The sequence below is a fragment of the Falco naumanni genome, chromosome 9 (genome assembly GCF_017639655.2).
Source record: "Falco naumanni isolate bFalNau1 chromosome 9, bFalNau1.pat, whole genome shotgun sequence".
Taxonomy (NCBI): Eukaryota; Metazoa; Chordata; class Aves; order Falconiformes; family Falconidae; genus Falco; species Falco naumanni.
This window is the reverse complement of record NC_054062.1, coordinates 3,001,194-3,018,276: the sequence shown is the minus strand read 5'-3', so window position 1 is coordinate 3,018,276 and position 17,083 is coordinate 3,001,194. Positions and strand designations below refer to the sequence as shown.

Genomic DNA, 17,083 nt, shown 5'->3' with positions numbered 1-17,083 from the left:
ACAGCCCCAGCAAAGCACCCCCAGATGCCAGCGAGCCAGGAAGCTGCAGCACCACTTGCCCAGCCGCCCTTGGCTCTGCAGCCCGGCTGGGCCATCCCCCATGCAGAGCCCCCATCCCAGCAGTGGGGCGAGCTCCAGCACAGCTGGCTTACCAACACTGCCTCTCGCTTCTCCTGCTTCCACCCATCATGGCACGGGAGGAGAAAGGGTCTGCAAGGGAGGTGGGCGCCAGGCGATAAGCCGAGGCCAAGCATTTTTCAGTAAACAGAGGCGGCTGTTGAGTGCGGTGGCTGCCCGCCCCACCAGCCCTGACTGCACCACTGTTCGCTGCGGGGCCGCGGCACAAAGCCCCTCTCTTCTGGGCGAGTGCAGAGCCATCTCCAGGGTTACCAGACTGATCCGAAGTGGGAGGACTGGAGGGTCCCACCTCCTTCCCTGCTGCAGGGATGCAAAGCCTTCACCCCCATCAGCAGCTTGGTGGCCTGAATCCCCTTGCCAGGAGCAAAGGCAGCTGCCAAAATGCATCCCCCTCCCAGTCGCTGCTGTCCCAGCCACCAGCTTGGGTTTTGGCATGGACAATGTCCCCTTGTCACCACTGCCCAGGAGTTCCCATCGAGGCAGGGGGGACATGGGTGCTCCCATGTGGGGTTCATGGGCTGCCTCCTGCCACCGCACGAGACACCCTGTGCTGTCTCCGGCTCTGCTGTTCCCCCATGCGTCCCTCCCAAGGTGGGGGCAATGCCCAGGAGCACTGGCAGCAGCCCTGAGCACCAGCCATGTGTCACAAGCCACCGACGGATCAACACAAGTCACCTCATCCCTCCAATGGCCATGGCCTTCAACCTCCCATAATGAAGCTGTTGAGGCCTCAGAGTTTCATCCATGTCCAGAGGAAGCCCTGCATCGATTTATCCTTTGTGAAAGATTTCTGAGCTCCCGACAGAGAAACAACCTCTTCATCCAGCATCTGCAGGAAGTTTGATGCAGGTGAATCAAACCTTGTGCCCTTCAGCCATCTAAAGTGCATGCTGTGACCCCATGGACATCTCTCTCAGGCCATTCTTCCTCACCATTATGGAGAACCCCAGACCCTCAGCGCAAGAGGAGGCCGCAGCGTTCCCTCTGGGGCATGGCATGGCCCAGTGGTCCTCAACACCGTCTCTGAACCACGTGCAATGCTCACTGCCTTGGCCCGTCTCCCTCCCTGCCTACAGCAACCCCCGTGCAGGCAGATCTGACTGCACCCCTGCACCCTACCCTAGAGCTGCAACCACCCATGGGGAGATGCCACGGGCCCCCTAAAGCAGCACCTCTCCTGGCTGCCCAGCCTCCTCCTGGGGGATGATTACCAGGGAAATGCAAACCCTGGGAACTGCACAAGAGATCTCAGCACCAAGTCCTCCTCCAGACAGGAGCTTCCCTGCCTGCAGTCTGGCCTAAATAAAAATAATAAAACACCAAACCACCTGCTAGCAGCGCTCCCCGAGCTGGCCTCAAACTGGCTGCCGGGCTGTGAGCGCAGCATCGTGTGGCTGCTCAGGTACCTGAGCCACTGGTGCCCCACTGCAGCTGCCCTGGGAGATGCAGCTCCCAGCAGTGCAATGACAAGGATGACCTCACCAGGGACGGGACAAGACACATGTTTGCACCAGGGCTGGCACCAGGGTTTCCCATCGATAGAGGTGTGTGTGAAAGAAAAGTTAAACCCTTGCACCAAAACGCTTCCTTAAAGAGTTTTCTGTGCCCCTGCGAGACAGCAGATGCGGGCCTCTTTTGAGAAAGTGATTCGGAGAAAATTAAAACACATATAAGGATGAACAAGGGTCTTAATAGTTCATGAAATTCCCGACTTCAATGAACAAGCACAACGTCTTCAGAGAGCTGCTCCTCAAGCCAGGGCTGGCCCCTGGCCGAGGCCGTGGCTCCTCCAACAACCCCAGCAGCACCAGCTCCCAGCGATGCTCTCTGCAAAGCTTCTCCTCCTGCCCTTGCTATCTGCTGTCCCTGGCCTTTGGGGATGGCACTTTCCAAACCTGAGTCTTTGCTTTATCCTGACAAGAAATGCAATTTCCATAATGCAGTTTAACCATGGAAGAAACAGAAAGTGGCTCCTGCCCGGCCAGCCTGGCAGAGTACGGAGGGAAAATCTGGAGTTAATGTGACAGTTATCCCTCCTCTCCCCCTGCCGCAAGTCACTCTTTTCACCCAGATCCATCACAGCACTTAAGCGAAGTTTAACTTCCAAGGATTGCATCTGGGTTTACGCTCTGCATGGATTTCATTCTCATTCTCATCTGCTCAGCTCCTATGTCACGCCGCCGAGGAAGATCTCCCTGGGCACAGCGTGTGGCTGATGCAAGGAAGCAGCGAGAGTGCCCAAGGGTGGACCAAGGCTGATCCACGGTGCCATGGCTGTCACCTGGGGCGAACACTGCCCACAGCTGACCACGGCAAGGCGAGAAGCCACCTCCTGCAGCATTGGTGGGACAGGCCAAGCCAGGGAGATGGGCCCAGGAGTGGCTCCGTATAGCAAAACTCATTCCTCTTCCCTCTTCTCCATGGTCTTTAGACAAGCACAGAAATGCCATTACAAGAACATTAGCAGCTACAGGATTAAACAGTCTAATGGCAGAAAATGAGAGTGTAAAGACAGCACAGATAACCTTAACTCAGCCCCCTCGAAGGCATGCATTTTGATTGCTGTTTATGTATAACACTTCAGCCCGAAGCTAAATTAGCTTGGGAGTTAACTGCCTCATGCCCTGCTTGGTGCACGAAGCAAGCTGTGCCGCCACATGAAAAGAAATCATATATTACATGGTTTTTGACCAAGTTATTAAACTCCATACCTTAGAGAGACAGAACCTCATCTTATAAAAGTCTAAGTCAATAAAGACACTAGGATCCTCCAACAGAGAAAATAGCAGAAGTGCACAAGAACAAACAAATATTACTTGATGTGCACAAAACCTGCACAATATTAAATTGAACTATTGGAGAAAATGGCTGTTTTCATAAACACAGATAAACCCTCACCAAGGCTGGTCATCTCCTGATTTACATGCTCAGTTCTGCAACCTCCAAATCTCCTCACCAGGTTGCCTTTAAAAAATGGCTCTGTTTAAAAATGACTTTCATCTGTCTCCTGCCCGCAAGACCCCTGTTCTACCCGGACAGGAGCACCATCTGCGGCTCTGGTGACAAACTAGCCCATTTGGAAGATGATGGAAACCCCTTTTTTTTTTTTTTTTCCTCCTGCCAATTTTCAGAAAAGACCCTTCACTACCACATCTCATTTGGTCCTTACAAGCCTGTGCCTATTGCTTTGGGGGTGTCATAATTGTGGATGCAAAGGAGAGAATTTCAGTGGAGAGGTGCCTGATTTATAGATGGGGGGAAAAAAAATTTCAACACATTTGCACCTGTTAATCAAGGTAGCTATCCATCTCATTTATGCCACTGCTCCAGCAAGCCTGACAGCACAAAATCAGAGGCTGTTTCTTCCAGCATTTGGCCTTAAGGGACCGATTCTCCAGCAGGTCTCTTAAGTGATGCCCACAGAATGTGCAAGTGAATCAGTTTTATGCATACAAAGCAGGTAATTGTGCTCACAAATCAGGATTTGCATATGCTGCTGAAAACGGATGCTCTCATAAACGTTACCGGTGCCGTAAGGGAGGCCAGTGAAAAAGCAAGCACTCCTGAATTGTACACAGAGGTATCCCAGGGCATGGCACAAGCGGTGGCGCGGGCAGCATACTCCACATCTGTCCAAAATACAGAGAGCAAGAGGAGCTGACTGCAAGTCCCAGAATTCAACAGACTTTCTGTTCTCTTTTCAAGCAGCACAGTCAGCATCTACCAGGATGGGGTGTTCTGACTGAACCTCTTCAGCTGAGGACAGCATCCCGACCCTGGCAAGGGACTGTCCCATCTGACATGGTGGCTGGGGAAAAGCCACCGTGTCACATCTGCAGGGGGAAGACCCTCAGCAGCCTCCATTTATTTACATATTTGCAGTCATGTCAGACCAACCGGCTTGGCTGTTTCCAAGGCAGGGAGGAAGGAAAAACATGATATTTTCCTCATGTGCAGATGTTGGTGCACCCTCTGAAAAGCTCTGATGAGCTGGTGCTTTGCAATGCGGGTTTGAAACTCGTCAGGGGGCAGCAATCATTTAATTAAAGAGTGAGTCACAAGGCAAAGACACAAGGGAAGGCAAATTAAGGTCAGGCAAGCAAAATATATTTTGGTATATCCTAGTGTTTCTGAGCCTCCGTTTTCACTGTGGATTATTATTCATACTGAAGTGGTACTTGGTGGCTGGATGAATGAGTCAGCACATCGTACGGACAGATCTTACATAAAATGCCAGCCCAGAAGAGGTCTTTGGTGCTGGGAAGGGCTTGAGTCTCACCAGACAGAGCATACATGAGCTGGGGGCTCCTGTCCAAACGTGTGGCAGGAGCCCGTGGTGCTACCACCAGGGGTGAGTCCTGCCCACAGAGGTTTGCCTACACCTCGGAGCAAGGAAGCTTTGGGACAGGGTTGTATCCACACTGCCATGGAGAGCAGCTCCAACGGTAAGACTGAAGACAGATTAGCTACAAATGTGCTGGAGGACCTCAAATGTGGTTTTGCTGCTCTTCACAGGAGAAGCCTTTTAGATTTTCATCCTCTAGATGGTCTGAGGACAAACCTCAGTCCACCCTCCTCATGGATGCTTCACCCAGCACAAGAGGACAGAGGGCAGGGGAAACCCCCAGCACCCATTGCTTGAGATGCTCACAGAGACGATAAAATCCCTGACCTGGAAAGGTTGAAATCTAGACAAGATTTATGTCCCATAGTAAAACCACAGGCCTGCCTTTCTCACGGTGATAAAAACAAATCACCCTTAAAAATAGAACGATGCTAATAAAAATAAATCTAAAAATACATGCGGTGTATCATGGAGCTACAGTCTGCCCCCAGCCCGGCATGGAAACTTCTCACCAGTTAAAGGCTGGTCAACGGTGATGAACTTCAGTGGTGCTTGGGGCTGTGTCCTGGGGTAGGGTGTCACAGAGGTACTTCCAAAATTTTGTTTTCAGTGGGTGGTTACTACGTCTTAGGAAGTTTGGACATCCTAAGAGGATTTTTGATTTAGGCTTTGAAATCCAGCCTGACTGGCCAGTCCTGCTCTCCCCCGTGGCATGGCGCACCCCATGTTACAAAAACCCAGCACAGCCCCCGAGCCACCTTCCTGTGCAAGGTCCTGTCACCTGCGTCAGCTGAGGAGATGGCACCTGCTGGCTGGGGTCACACACACACTTCCCACCCACGCAGACCCCCTGCCTTCATTCACTAGTTGCACGTTTGCTGTTTTCTGTGTTTCCAGCCCACTGCAGGCTCCAGGACCCCCATTTATCACCCAGGAGCACACAGGCCAGAAGGAAAGGTGACACTTCTCCTTTGCCCAGCCCCACATCGCACAGTCCCAGCAGGGCAGGTTGTTGCTTCACAGGGGCAGCCTTTGCATGCAAGCAGAACATGCTCAGCAAAATGTCATTTACAGATGAGGAAAGGTGACACACTTCACAGCTCCCTGAGGAAGGGTTGGTGGAGAGATCCAACCTAGGTGACCATCAGGCAGGAGCACTAATGGGAAACTTGGTGCTCTACAGTGGAATGGCCCAAAAAGAAAAGGGACAGAGATGGGGCAAGCTGACGAGTAGGTATTTGACACTGGACAGCAAAATAGCACAACTTAGAAGCAGATAAACTCCACGTGCCTGCAGCTGCCACACTGTGCCCATCCTCTTTACACTTTACTGATGGGGGTCGCCACTGTGTGACCCTGCTGGTACCTCTCGGTCCCCCATGCCTAGCACCAGGCTAAAGCAGAGGTGAGCCAAGCAGGCCTCAAAGTATCCAGAGACAAACCTCCCTCACATCTCCAAGCTTGTCAAGGTCTTCATGCTTCCTCAGCCTCTCTTACCTGTTTCTTGATCACACAGCTGCTCACAGGCATCGGTGGTCCTCTGTCCACAGAGGTCTCTGACCCAGGGTGATGTGGCATTGATCTGATAGTAGAGGGACAGCTTGGCTGGATTAAGCCAGTCGGAGATGTCCAAGTAGCTCCCCTCGCTCACAACGAAGCTGCTTCCTGGAGGGTAGGAAAAAAGTGTGTCAGTTAAGTGTAAAAATAATAATAAATTAAAAAAGCCAATTGTGTTTTGGCCCAACGACACTCTTCAAGAGCTGCTGTGATGTCAAGATCAACAAAATAATAGTGAGTTCACCAACACCTGGACCCAAAGAATTTCATTTGACCATTCCTGTCCATACAACTGTGCCCTAACAAGTGGTCCGCCAGCTGGAACGCTCCTATGCTCAGACATTCCCGTACCCAGCATCACGGGATACTGGATTTGATTCCCAGATCTCTGCAGAAATGTGGACAACTGTAATTATCCTGATCCGTACGATTGCAGCATCGCTTCCCCAGCTTGTGCAAGTGGTGTCCACAAGACGCCTGGATGCCAGGCTCAGGGCGCGGGTGGGCAGAGCATCGTGGGCTGCTCCCACTTCAGAGCTGTTGTCGAAGGTGAGTGAACTGCCCCAACACACAACTCCTCGTACGACTGGTCTCGTATCAGAGACACTCCCTCACCCTCTCCCTCCTGAGAGTTAGAAGTGAATTCCTGCCAAAAAATCTTTTCTTACAAATTCTTATGTTTCTTTACTTTGTGAAATGTATTTTTCCCCATTGGCATCTGGGAATATGCATCATCTAATTAGCCAAATAGATTTTCAGTTCAGCCCAATCATTTCCTTATCTAACATCTGAGGCCCAGCATCGCTTGGGGGATTTTGTAGGCACAGAGGTCCTCATTAACTCTGATCTTCAATTACATTGATTATAAGACTGCCTCCGTAATAGCGCTGCACAGATGAGAGGGGAGCCAAAAAACCTCTGCCATTGAGTGGTGTTTTTCAAAAGTTACCCAGGTAAAAGCCTCTAAAACGAGGGGAGAAGAAACCTTCACAGAGCAGTGGGCAAGGGGAACTGCCAGATAGCCCAGGAACCCAGAGCCACCCTTCCATGAAGTGCTAGGACTTGCAAATGTGGGCAAAATTTGCAACCATGTGAAGATAGAAATCTTTCTTAGCGATTACCCAAGGACAGCAAATCTACAGATCCAGGGCATATTTTCAAGAAACTTTAGGGCTTGTATCACTTAGTAAAAGACTTGGACATCATCTTTCTAAGCACTGCATAAGATTTTAGCTCAATGAAAGCCCAGGAGATTAAAATAGCAAGACGAAAAAAACATAGCAGCAACCACCCCGCATGAACCTGCTTGAACGCTAACTCCTAATTTCCTTCTGAAGAGAATCACTGATGCTTCAGCAAGAAGGAGCCCTTCTAAACCTCATCCTCCACCACATTATCCATGCAAAGGATTAAATAACTAAATCCCAAAGTCAAGCATCCTAGTGAGTAACCCCATTTTCAGGCATCCTGAAGTCTCAGCGTCATACCAATCTGGGCCCTAATTTCACATGATTTTGAGTCTTCTACACTTACACTGTTTATATACCATAAACGTATTCACAGACGCATCTCTACGCTCAAAGCCAATGGAGGCTGCCAAACTACTGACTGTTCAAGCAAATGAAAATTAGACATCCGGGATCCAGCTGCTCTGGAGACACAGCAAGGCAGGAGCCTGCATCACCAAGGCAGCAGGATACATCTCAATCAGACACACGGCAGCAGTAAATTGCTGGGAAAACTCCACAGCACCAGTGGAAAGCATCGAAACGCTGAGCACAAAGTAGCTTGGAGCCACGTAATTTTATTTCTAATTATCATTCTTTTCCATGAATATTTAAAGATAGCTTTAAATACCAATAATAACTATTTCTGTTTGGTAAAATAAACCAGCAATGCATCAAGAACCCATTGGGAGTGTTTACCATTTACGCATACGTATCTATGTAGTTACCTGTCCATCTTGCTTTCTTCCTTGTTTTTGTAGTTCCTAAAAAAGAGTGAGGCTTGGGAGGCACGTAAGCACATTCTGAGGCTCAGCTACAGGCAACTCCCTCCGCACCCAAAGACTGAAGAGTGAAACCACCAGCTCTTGATTAAATCCCTACTTAATGAACCCCACTTCTAGTTAAAATACAGCCAAGCTGAAAGTAACAGAAGCAAATCAGACATAAAATAGTCATGTAATTACTATTCATAACGACAAGAGTGAGTTGAGCTGGCAGAGCATCCTGGCCCAGGAGCTGCTACACAGAGGGGAGGACCTCATGGTCGGGGTGGGCGATGGAGCTCCCCACCAGCCCACCAGGCTGAGCTCCTCCAGGAGGAAGAAGCGCATTCATGACACTGCTGCCAGATTTTCATTTCCTTTGGAAAATCCAGCCTATTTGCTGTTGGGTGTGTAAAAAAGCCCACAATGACTACCTGTTTGTGGAAGTGCCTCCTCAATCAACACCAAAATGTGACACCTGGCCAGGAGCCAATAGCATCTCTTTCAGCAGAATTTTGGCATCCATGTTCAACCACGATTGGGAAGCTTGAAATCATTTGCAAATTGATAAAGCTTTGCCATATTCTGTGTATAGAAAGACCTTCCCAAACACGAAGCAACTTAAAAAAGAAAAGTCCTGGTGTTTTCAAGACTTATTGTGATTTCACTAAGTCTGAGTGAGAAATCATCCTCAACTTCAAAAGTGGTGTGGCAGAGGTGAAAACAACTGAATCTAAAATCCCTGAATTTGAGTTCAGTGTAAAATAGAGGCTGTCTACTTCAGTCTAAGAAACAAAAAAACCCAACCAAATTAAAAAAAATAAAGCCACCACCACCCCAAACCTGGGGAAACTAAAGGTTTTAGTTAATCCCCTCCTTCCTAGAAGGGAAGGGACAACTTCCAGCAAAGAAACATCTCACATCTTTGAAGCCGAGTGTGTTGCAGCTCAGCTGGGTAAGATTTCTAGATACATTCACAGACACTCTCATCACCTTCACTCCCATTGAAAATACAAACAAACATACATCCCAACCTTGATCCCTTTGTAGCTTGTCTGGGAAAAAAACAACAGGAAAAGGCATTTTACAAATATTTTGAAAGCTAAAATTCTGAAGATTTCAAAGCCTTTTCACACAGGTTTTCTCTTTATTTTCAAAGAATCCACACACAAGAAACAGTTTTCAGAAGTCACCAATGCACACTTATCAAAACCATCTTGAAAAGCTCAGAAAGGGCAGGTTGAGTATCAAATCCTTTTAGAAACTACCAAGAACAAATATTTTCTAAGCAAAAGCTGTTTCAAATGTCTTTAGCTTGCTGGGAACACCAGCCAGGCTTGTTTTCACCAAGGCGCAGCCTCTCAATGGAGGAAAATCAAGGAGGAGGGAAGGGGGGTGATGGGGAACCCCAGGGGCTCACACTGCCAGGGCAGCAGGGGGTTGACCCCACTCTGAACCACCCCCTGAAAGCCTGCCTTGAGGACCTCAGACCCCACCAAACGACCCCCACATCCAGCCTTAAGCACACCTGCAGTCACTGCCTGTGGACCCTGGGGAGCAGATCTCGGCAGACACTCGGAGAGGCCGTCCACCCTGCTGTCCTCTGCTGCCAACCCCGTCCCTTCCCAGGTGTCCTCTTAGCCACAAGTTTTGAGCTTTCTGCTAAAAAGCTGGATGAAATCTCCCTTAAACAGAGACATTGAGGTCTCAGGGTAAAGCAATCATCAACCAAACACGGGAATACAGCAACAAAGCAGCACCTCTCCACCCACCACCACCTCCCAGAACCCCCCCCCCCAGCAGGACACGTCCCTCGAGCACTGGTGGCTTTATGGGCCAGTCTATGCTGGAGAGCAACACTGCAGTACCACGGAGGACATCAGTACATCGCTACACAACCGCCTCCCAGCTCCACGAGGTCCGGTAGCCCTTTGGGGGACTGATTTGTTTGGGGTTTTGTATGCATGTGTTTCCCCCACCTGCCCTTTCCTTCTCCAACCCTGATCAAAGGCAGCTCAGTTAAGGCAGCATCAAAAGTTCATGTCTGTTATGCTGGGGTCTCCTTCCAAGTTCAGCGAAACTGCTTAAGCTTTGACAAAAGAGGCTTGAAGTTTTGACATTTCAAAAATCATTTTCCAAAACACATAAGGATAAAACAGCTCAGAAGAGATATCTAACAAGGGAAAAGAACAAAGCGCCCAAAAGGCAGCCAAAAGGGTTTGGCTTTTCCTTTCTCTTTTTTTCCAAGGGGAAAGATCAAAAAATATATATTTTTTAAGAATGTCTGTTTCTTCCTTTCTCCGCTCTTTTTGTCTTCTTTGGTCCATTCACTGTTTCTTGGCCAACGAAATTCCTTTTCATCTAAAATTAGTATTTTTGTTGGAAAGCTACAGGAGGTCACGCTACAGGTTGCTATTAATGTATCCATTGCTATATTAACATACAATTATAATCCTGTTACAGATATTTTTTTAAACACTAGAGGAAGGATTATCCCTCTTGCTCCATTCTATAGGTACAAAGAACACCCCTATTTGATTTCTTTAGAGGACTGGAGTTTTTTCCTTGTTAAACTTCAAAGAACATTTCCCAAAGAGACAACTCCTCCCTTATCAGTGTTTTCCACTGATCGGCTCTCACTCTCCTGTCCTGGTCCCAGGGAAAGAAAACAACTGCTTCTTAAGTTCTTCAGAAAGTGCAGAAGAAGCAGACAGATGTTGGATGTCCAGGACACACTGACCTAAGCAAGCAAACCAGGCTTGGTGCAGGATTGCACCCACAGACGAAGGTGGTGTTCAGCTTTACCACCCCTCTCCCGCTCAACACAAAACTAGTAATTTTGGAAAACCTGAAAATCTGCAAACTCTTAATTCTGTATTATAATTTGAATCCAAGGATAGGATCACACCAGGTTAAAATCCAATCTATCCATCTCATCTTGTTTTTCAAATGGTTTCTCTCCTGCACAAGACGAAATGCTTAAACAGAAAGCTACAAGAGCAAGTTTCTAACTAAACAAAAGCCTGGAGACACACCTTTACTTTACGCTTCCATCAGCCCAAGTGCACACAGTTTACACCGTCCACGGGGCTTGGCTTAAGGATGTGTTGTCAGCACAGAAACTGCCTGCGTGGCCGTGGGCTGCTCATGCCAGTGGTCCCCAACCCGCCGACCATCAAACCTGGAGACCCCAGCCCCTTAGGAACACTGTCAGTCCTGCCAGAGCTTTTTCACTCTGGCAAAGCAGAAGCAAATTAGTGATGCAAATCTGTATGTAATTACAGCTAAGACTAGAAGCGTCTTTCCTGTGGGAGGAGCAGGGTTACAGTTTAAGTGTAAAATTGCACTTTCTTGATAATTCTGACAGACTCTTTCTTTGGGTTTTCTTGGCAGTCAGTCTTGATTTCGCCAGGGCTGAACTGACAAGCAACGCACGCATTTAACTTTATAGAGCAGGTGACGACCTGGCCAACGTTCCCCAAACCCAAGCCAGATGCCATCTCCCGGGCCCTGCCTTGTGGTCAAGCTCACACTGCAATGACATCTCCCATGGCGTTATTAGGGAATATAATTGCGCAGGTGTTAGTAACAGCACATCTCTGTCCTATCTGGGCCAGCACTGGCTGAGACGGAGATTAGACTCCTTAATGCTCCCTATCTCCCAACTCCCACACTCAGCCTGGGGCTCTTTCTCAGTGATGCTCTTTAGATACTGGACAAGGGTTTGGGGAAATCCAGCCTACATCTAATCACATCACAATGTATACGACAGGTAAGTTATGCTAAGCTTTAAAAAACACAAAGTGTGGGTGAATGGAGATTTTTCAGCTAGCTGCAAGACCAAACATCCTCCCAGGGCAGCAGCAAACACAACCAAGAGGCAGCCAGTGCAAAGTTAATATGCCACGGGGCCGAGGCAAGCTAACACCCACTCGCCAAGAGATTGCAGATCAGCAATGCCACTTGGTGGGAGAAAGATAAAGTGAAGTAGCATGTTCCTAGCTCTGCAGCCTCCAAAAATCCTCACTGCATTGCTGCATCATTGCTGCTGCAGGTATCCCATTAATTCTTTTTGGAAGGCAAGCGTGGCCTAAGCCAGCTTCTCAGGAGGGACCCACCACCATGCTTCAAGCGCACAGGGCCTCATCCTGCAGATGCAGGTCAGTGTTTGCATCTCTCCATCTATGGAAAGGAGCAGGGTTAGTTAGTCAAAGACATTGTGCCTTACTGCAGTCTTCCCTCACCATCCCTCTCAAATTAGAGGGTAAACGGTGTTGACAGAAGCTCAGCAGGTGCCGGGAGATGCTGCCTCCCCAGTGGCGGGCACATCCTGCCTCTCTCCGGGTGCAGGAACTCCCAGCTCTGAAGCAGCCCCTGCTGACACCATCCAAATACCAATACCAACTGCCCTGGCTTTACTCCAATGAATTCTGCAAAGGAGAAAGGAAGAGGCGTTTGCCTTCCCTTGCAAGCCGAGCTGTCCCGGCAGCCAGGCGCGCTGGCAGCAGGCGCATGGCCAGGGGAGCCAGGCTGGCACCGGGAAGAGCTGAGCGCAGGATCACAAGCCTGTCAAAGGCACGATATAAACATGATGTACTTCAGCCTCCAGAATATTATTAGTTCTTCATGCAAAGAGCATTCGCACCGTAAAACCGTCTCGGAATCCCTTTGATCCACGCTGATACAGTTTATAAATTGATGTTAATATTTAGAGTTCATGTCTGGTAGCGCTGCAGCCATTTGCTCACACTTTCTTGCCAACCAAACAGGCACAGGAACAGGAGCGAGCTCTAATGCAGACACAGAGGTGACCTGGTGATTAAGAGCTGATGGAATTAAATGCAATTTGTAAAGCTGCCCCAAAACATGGCCACCTTACAAGAAACACGCAGGGTCCAGAGCAGCCAGATGTGGCCTTGAGTCTGCAACAGGAGAGTATTGCTTCTGCCAAAGCCCCGAGCCAGGTTTCTGTACAGCATACCAGGCACCTCTGTGGCAGAATGGCTCCAGGGGGCAGAAAACAGCAAAAGAAAAAACTTGTTTTAAGCCAACGAATTCCCTCTGCTGATTTCACAGGGGGCTGAGACCAGCTGGAGAACATGGGGGACCCCAGTGGCAGCATCCCTCTGAAAGCTCAGAGAGATACTTTTGAGATCAGATCCCTTCCTCCGTCCTTTTGCTATATACCTGGGGTGCTGCACATGTAAATAAAAGAGCAGCTCCAGATTCTCCTTGCTGTGAAATGGGATGGGGAGGCAGCTGGGTTCCCACCTCCTGCTGCTCATTTCTCTGTGGCTGCACGTGCACATGGGCTGAGCACGTGCACAGACAAGCACCTGAGGACACAAGCTAACGCCTGGTCACCTCTGAGGGCTGCAGAAGATTGAGCAGGAGATGTCAAAAGCAAACAATTTAAAGCAACATATTTAATTAAATTCAAAATGAGAAGTTGTTGCGAGTCCAACAATTGCAGTCTGCAGAGCTCCAGCAGTCTCTGGGGAAAATTAACACAAGCTGCTAATAGGAACATCCAATTCCACCAGCGTCTTGGAGGAAACAGCGGTGGTGGTAAGGTAGGAAATAATCTTGAGATGAAACAATTAACGATCAGCTGTGTGATAATCACAGAATGTCATCATTCAGACAGGCAGACACAGATGCATGAAGCTTAAAAGAAAAAAAAAAAAAAAGCCACAAAGAAGCTTCCTCCATCTCTGCCATCTTGCCAGACCCTCAACCCCACAGCATGGCCTCCAGTGGCAATTCCACTTCCCATCGCTCTCCTGGCTTTGCACGGGGTGCGAAAGGGTTTGCTTTCCTCCCGCCATTGCTTGCAGGGCAGTGTTCATCCTGGGGGAACTGATGCGTGTTTGCAGGAGGGCTGAAGCCCAAGAGGCAGCTCGGAGCAGAGCCCACCGCGAGGACCGTGCCTGCGCGCACGGTGCCTCTGCTCGCTGACCTCCGTAAACCACCCAGTCTGCAGCTCAGCAAGGTGCCAGGCAGAGGGGTTACCACATCTCCTCTGGGATGTGCCTCAGAAGAGGGGGGAAGGAGGTAGTGAATGCCCTGAGATGTCTTTGAAGTGACAGAAACCTGCTTTATGCCCTTTGCTTTATTTCCACTTATAAACCAAAGCCCTACAAGCCCCTAGCTAAATGTAGCTCGTGCTTCCTTCTGTACGCACCGGAGGCTCTCACCTACCTCTCCTACTGAAGTACCCAGATACAAACATCCACCCACACCGTATATAACCTCTTTGCAGGCTGTAAAAATGGGAAGCTTTAATTGATACTATATTTCAAACTGTTGTGCAGCAAGGACATGCTCCAGGCTGAGTCCTCTAGGGTATCTTTCTCCAGCCCTGCCTTCCGTGCAAGCCGCTCCCATTGCTGTACCTCTACTTTTTGAATGATTACTTACACGAAAGAAAAACCCCCAACCCTACTGTTGAATGCATAGAGCTGAGTGGCTCACATATTCATAACAGGTTTTATTACTCAGATAGAGGGACTCTCCTTCCTTTCTTCCCCCTTTGACACTGCTAAAGGGTCCTCTAAATAATGCTTTGCATTTCCATATAGTCATAAAAGCCGCTACTATTCTTTCTATAAATCTGAGCCATCTCTGAAATCAGTGATGCCTTCTGCTCAGCAGAGGCAGAGGCTACCCCAAAACATGACACCCTGGAGCAGCAGAAGGGAGAGGATGCTACAACCAGCACACCCTGAGAGAAGGTTTAGAGGCACCGACCTGTCCCACCGAGGCAGGAGACCCCAGCCCTCCTTGCCAGCTCCTGCCAGGCTTGCCTGGGTCTGGCTGCCCTGGGAAAGGAAGGCATGGCAGCTGTGCAAACCAGCCAGTAATTGCTCAGAGGGGAGAGGAGCAGGGCAGGTGAACGACATCAAATGAACAAAAGAAAGAAAACGAACCGAGAGAGAGAAATAAGGGCAATAGAGACAGGCTGGTTATTAATACTGCTGCTTGGAACGTATCCTCTCAGCCTTTGCTGCCAGTTGGCTTCTGGTCCCAGTCCTTCCCCTCCCCTTTCCCATCCAGTGACTTCAGTGGGCTTGGGAGCTTCTTTCTCTAACGCTGTTGCTCGCTGCAGAGGGGAAAGCTGCTTTCCTCCGAGGCTGGAGGCATTTGGTGGGGCTTTTCCCCCTCCTCCTTTTCCCAGCTTGGCTTTAGCTCCTGGCGCGCTGGAGCTTGCTGGCATCTATTTAAAGTTTCCTTCAAAGATGAGTTTTCATCTGCTAGGAGAGGGATTTCTTTCAGCCTCTGCTTTTGTTTGGCTTTTCCTGCAGAGGTGTTGGGAGCTGCTCCGCTTTAAGATTTTCCTTGGCTACTGGCATCTATTGAAATACCACATTTCAAAAAGGAACGAGAGGGTACCCTTCTTTCACATGGGAGTATCTCCCATGAATGCACCATCCTTGCCTTCTCACAGAGCCTGCCTTATCACTGTGCAAAATACAAAAAAGAACAGCTTTGGGAACCAGACTATTTAAGTGCACGGCAGCATTTACGAGATGTGGTGCACGCCATCAGGTGCCATGTGCGAGGCTGGTTTCAGACTGATCACAGCTCCCAGCCTCGGCCAGGCCAAAGACATCAGCTCTGCCATCGCCTGGCTCACAGGGGGATGCCCACACCAACCCTCTTTTGCACCTAGGCAGAAAAAGATCTAAACCCACCCAGGAGATGGCCAGGGAAAAGAAGTCCCCTATTTTCCATCAGTGTAAAACTCTGGGTGCCAAGCTGCTGCAAGCACAGCGAGCCACGTTCTTCCTGGGTATCATTAAAATTTCCCAACACAGCTCAGTTCCGCGATGTCTTTAAATTTTTTATAATATTTTGCTGTCAGTTGGGTGCCACCCTGGGATTTGTTGTTATTCAAAAAGAAGGGACAACTTTAAGAGCTTTTCTCTTCCCAGGCAAGGGACTCCACCATCACATAAAATGATGAGATTTCAGTAAAAGTGATGGCCACTGCAAAACGTCTTGGCTGCTTCTATGTGAAGAATTTGACTGTTTCTCATAAAAAATATTAAAAAAGTTTTCACAGTTTGTAATTATATTTTACAGTTTCATTACAAAGCTCATTTTAATTCTTTTCCAAACCGTTTTCACCAGTCCTCTTGCCACTTTCTCTTCGGAAAAGTCATTAAGTCAGGACTGGAGATCATCCCATTTCCCCCAGTTTCAAGGATATTAATCTGTTTTATTGGTATTTCATTGTCATTTCCATTCGAGTGTTCTCCATATTTGCATAATTTGCATCGCCACCCCCTTCCCGGTGACAAGCACAGGCTCAGCTTTTCACTTTCATTCTACAGAGCCACATTGCATTTTGTTTTATTTCCTTTTTCAAGGAAACGCTGTCTTCCTGGGCCAGAAGCAGGATGCCGAGGTCCTGTCTCCATCACTGCCTTCCTGGCTGACCTTCAGCAAGTACCAAAACCCACTGTGATCTCCCGGTCCAAGTGAGGAACTGGCCAGTGTCCATCTCGAAGGGACACGAGTTAACACTGCAGCAGCCTCATTTCCCAAGTGCAAAACCAGTTTCTGTTCTCCAGCTATTCAGAATAACCATCTGTGAAGACTTCAGGATATTTATGTGCAGCCTGAGTAATCCTTAAAGCCTTTTAGAAACAGGTCAAGGCATAGACAAGTCCCTTGCTTCAAGTTATGCTGTTTTCATGTCTCCCCTCTACCGACGTCCCGTCCCTCCAATCTGAGATCACAAAGCAGACGCTCACCTCCTCTTCCCTTAAGGGATGAAGCTTTGATGGCTGGGATTGCCCACGTACCTGGAGACTGGGCTGTGATTTCCAGTCAGCAGATCAGAGCAGATGCAGCCTCACCCACCAGCAATGGAGGCATCAGCCTACTGCACACAACACCCGTCTCGTAAGCACCATCGGGTGCAGACATAGAAGTGGGGTTAAGGAGGCAGCGAGGGTCAGTGGTGGGGCTGGGGAGAGCACGTGCTCCATCAGTGTTGCAGTGCAGGTAATGTCCTACGAATGCATGTCACAGCCCAGGAGAAACCA

General features: G+C 48.9%; 1 protein-coding gene across 1 annotated transcript in view; it reads right to left on the bottom strand.

The window, feature by feature from the left end:
* The window catches only part of ASTN2 (astrotactin 2), a 354,822-nt gene that overhangs the window by 203,480 nt on the left and 134,259 nt on the right, over window positions 1-17,083 (bottom strand). Inside the window, exon 7 of the mRNA XM_040606571.1 lies at window positions 5,981-6,148. Within this exon, the coding sequence (XP_040462505.1) occupies window positions 5,981-6,148 (168 nt within the window). The remainder of the gene's footprint in view (window positions 1-5,980; window positions 6,149-17,083) is intronic.